At 39.8% G+C, this 3,255-nt stretch overlaps 1 protein-coding gene across 1 annotated transcript; it reads left to right on the top strand.

Annotated features, from left to right (window-relative positions):
* Window positions 1-1,736: 1,736 nt before the first annotated feature.
* Window positions 1,737-2,656, top strand: LOC148012728 (putative germin-like protein 9-2). The gene has a single exon (XM_087669280.1). The coding sequence runs from the start codon at window positions 1,897-1,899 to the stop codon at window positions 2,521-2,523; it is 627 nt and encodes a 208-aa protein (XP_087525406.1). The 5' UTR covers window positions 1,737-1,896; the 3' UTR covers window positions 2,524-2,656.
* Window positions 2,657-3,255: the final 599 nt, after the last annotated feature.

Below are 3,255 nucleotides of genomic sequence, written 5' to 3'. Positions count from 1 at the left end.
TTGTTTATTATTAAAAAAGAGATTTATGGTTTCTTTTCAGTTTTGAGATTAATGGCAGATCCATACACATAGATTTTGTGTGCATTGTCCCTGGTTTGTGGTTGATTATGTTCGTGGGAGGGTCGATGTGATTCACCATGCAACAACAAATTATTAACCTGAATTGAAAGACACAAATTGAACAAGAAAGAAAGAAAAACAAGAGAGAGAAGAAATTGAGAAACCATACACAATACAAGATTGGATACAATCTTCTCCCATTTATGGGTGAGAACCCCCCCCATATATGTATGTATAATATTTAATTAAGCTTTTGCGCTCAAAAGACATTGAAACCATCCATCAATCTAAGTTCTTGCTTTTCCTTTCCTTGCACTACTTGCTTTTGTGCAAACAAATCAAATCACACACTATTCCAAATATTTTTACAATAAAAAATACTATTTCATCTCTTTTAATAAATACATTTAAAAAAAATCTATTGTCACATGCACACAAAGTCCTTGCTCTTACAAGCATATACAAAACGTAATGTTTTAGATAATATTTTTCCACACTACAAAGTACATAAATTTCACGTATTAAAATGTGCATTTTAAAATAATAATTCTATCTAAATCCACATCAGTATCTACTCAACACAATACAAAACACATTAGTATCCTCATATCTATTTGCTAGGCATAATGCAAATCATACAAGAAATAAGAAAAGTCCATAATAAATATCATCAACTTATTTTCGTAGTAAATTTTAGTAAAATACCTTGCTAAATATAATTCCCTAACATTCTAACCCGTATTAATCAAAATAAGGCTAATTAGTACTGATCAAATTAATATACTAGCAACTATAATTGAATTAATACTAATTGAATAATCAAATCAATACTAACTAACTAATCAACTACGAATGGAATTAGCTAACTACTAAATTACTAAATAATCAAAAATTTATCAAATTAATACTAATTTAAATAAGTGAACGCTTACTATACTTGAGTAATCGACTAATCGAATTAATTCATGAATTAAATGAATAATCACTCATCATATGAATTAATTCAACTACACAGACATTGTTTTGATTAATGAATCGAATCAAGCTATTGAATAATCAACTCAGTTAATATACTTAATAATACTCTAATCAAGTAATAGTAGTTACGTCAAGACTACTATAATTAATTGAACTAACTACAATTAGTTGAACTAACTACTATAATTGATATATCTACTTGAAGTAACTAATTGAACTAATAATCGATAACTAACTAACTATAATCAATAATCTAACTCAATATGAACCTAACTAAACATAAGTTGATACTTAAGTATAATGGATAATGTGACTATTAACTTAACTAATACTCGATAAGTAACTATAAACTAGAATGACTTTATACTAATCATCGAAAACTCACTATAAACAATCTAACGAACACTAACTCTAATCCGTACCAGCTCTAATTGACAATCAAACTAACTATAATCGATGGTGGCCAGATGATTAGACCATCCTTCGTATGTTATTTTCTAGGAAAAATAGTACAAAGGTAGGCTGATCATAAATATTATTACTATTAGGCCGGGAAAAACGCGTGGTTCCTATCAGGCTGCCAAGTGGCATCCCGTTAACTCCGTCCGGCGCGCTGAGAGGTTCGTCCGGGGAAGGGCAGCATAGCAGGGGAGGTGCCCTTCGCGTAGTATATATTGTCGATGAAAGAAGATAGTTCCTATCCCTCTCTGCAGCAGGACCTGCAGCTGCTGAAAGACATCTTCAGCAAGCAGTAACAATTGGCCGCGCGTCCTGCTCGCAGTCAGCATCGCTCATCACACAATTAATATAACAAAGCTAGACTAGACTACTGCTCCGCGGCTGTTATCGCTGTATGCTATGGCCAGCTCTAGATTCAGTTTGCTGATGCTCACAATCTGCGTAGCGACAACATGGGTGGGATTGGCGGTAGGCTCCGATCCAGAGGCCACGACGGACTTCGTGTTGCCAGCTGGCACCAGCCAATCCGACATAGATGGCAGCTTCTTCACGTTCAAGGGCTTCCAAGGTGGTGCCAACGCGTCGGCGGGCATGTTTAAGCCGGTGAAGGCCTTCCAGGACCAGTTCCCGGCAGTGACGGGGCTGGGCATCTCCGCCGCCTTCCTGGAGTTCCCGGCGGGCTCCCTGAACCCGCCGCATACGCATCCACGCGCCACGGAGCTCCTGTTCGTGCTAGACGGCACCCTGCTGGTGGGCCTGGTGGACACCTCCAACAAGATGTACAACCAGACTTTGCAGAAGGGCGACCTGTTCGTGTTCCCCAAGGGCCTCGTTCACTTCCAGATGAACCCTGCCAGCTACGGCCCCTCCGCCCATGCCCTGGCTTCCTTCAGTTCTGCTAACCCTGGCACCAACTCCCTCCCCGGGATCCTCTTCGGCTCCGGCATTCCGTCCTCCATTCTCGCGCAGGCCTTCCAGGTCTCCTACTCCACTGTCTCCATGCTCCAGAGCCCCTTCCACAAGTGACTGATCGATTGGTATGTGCACTTACCGAATTGATTGCTCGGCCCACCGTGCTGAATACGGTTCCGACTGATCATACTCTGAAGCAACAACGAGACATTGTTCTGTCCGGCACACGATGCTATTGTTTTATTGATGCTATTGTTTCTTTGTAAATTTAGTAAGAAATGGGAAAGCTTCCTGAGTACTGACTATGTGCTTTACGCGATCATCAACACGAGTGCGTACAACTTACACTTTCTAGAATTTTGGTCAGTTCAGTCTAATAGATAGTGCTTACAATAGGCAAGCTGTCGAGCAATGAAATGGCCGCGGTCGAGTCTTGACGTGTTAGATGTTTGGAGAGAGAGAGAGAAAGAGAGAGAGAGAGACGGAGAGAGAGTTAACGACAATGAAATGGCCGCGGTCGAGTCTCGTGTTAGATGTTTGGAGAGAGAGAGAGAGAGAGAGAGAGAGAGTTAACGAACCTTCTACAAACAACACTTGACAAACAGGCTGATAATTGACAACATAGTGCAACCCAAATGATACGTTAGTACGTGAAAAAAATATATGTTTTTGGCCAGCCTAAATTGCTTAAACTCAAGTATATCTCAAGGATTGAAAGCATGCTTTAAGAAAGAGATGGCTTGCTTTGAAGATGAGTCTCCTCTTTTGTCCTATGAGCCTCTCTGTAAGGCATCTCCTAATATTGATTGCCATGCTTGGGACAATTTTTTAGCTACTTGAGAATGG

This window comes from Lygodium microphyllum, chromosome 27 (genome assembly GCF_053477565.2).
Source record: "Lygodium microphyllum isolate KBCC chromosome 27, Lygodium_microphyllum_v1.1.10, whole genome shotgun sequence".
NCBI lineage: Eukaryota > Viridiplantae > Streptophyta > Polypodiopsida > Schizaeales > Lygodiaceae > Lygodium > Lygodium microphyllum.
The sequence above is the reverse complement of the archived record's forward strand: the minus strand, read 5'-3'. Positions and strand labels throughout refer to the sequence as shown.

Bases quoted from the DNA above. Each gene is read 5' to 3' on its own strand.
- LOC148012728 (XM_087669280.1), top strand. From the start codon at position 1,897: ATGGCCAGCTCTAGATTCAGTTTGCTGATGCTCACAATCTGCGTAGCG.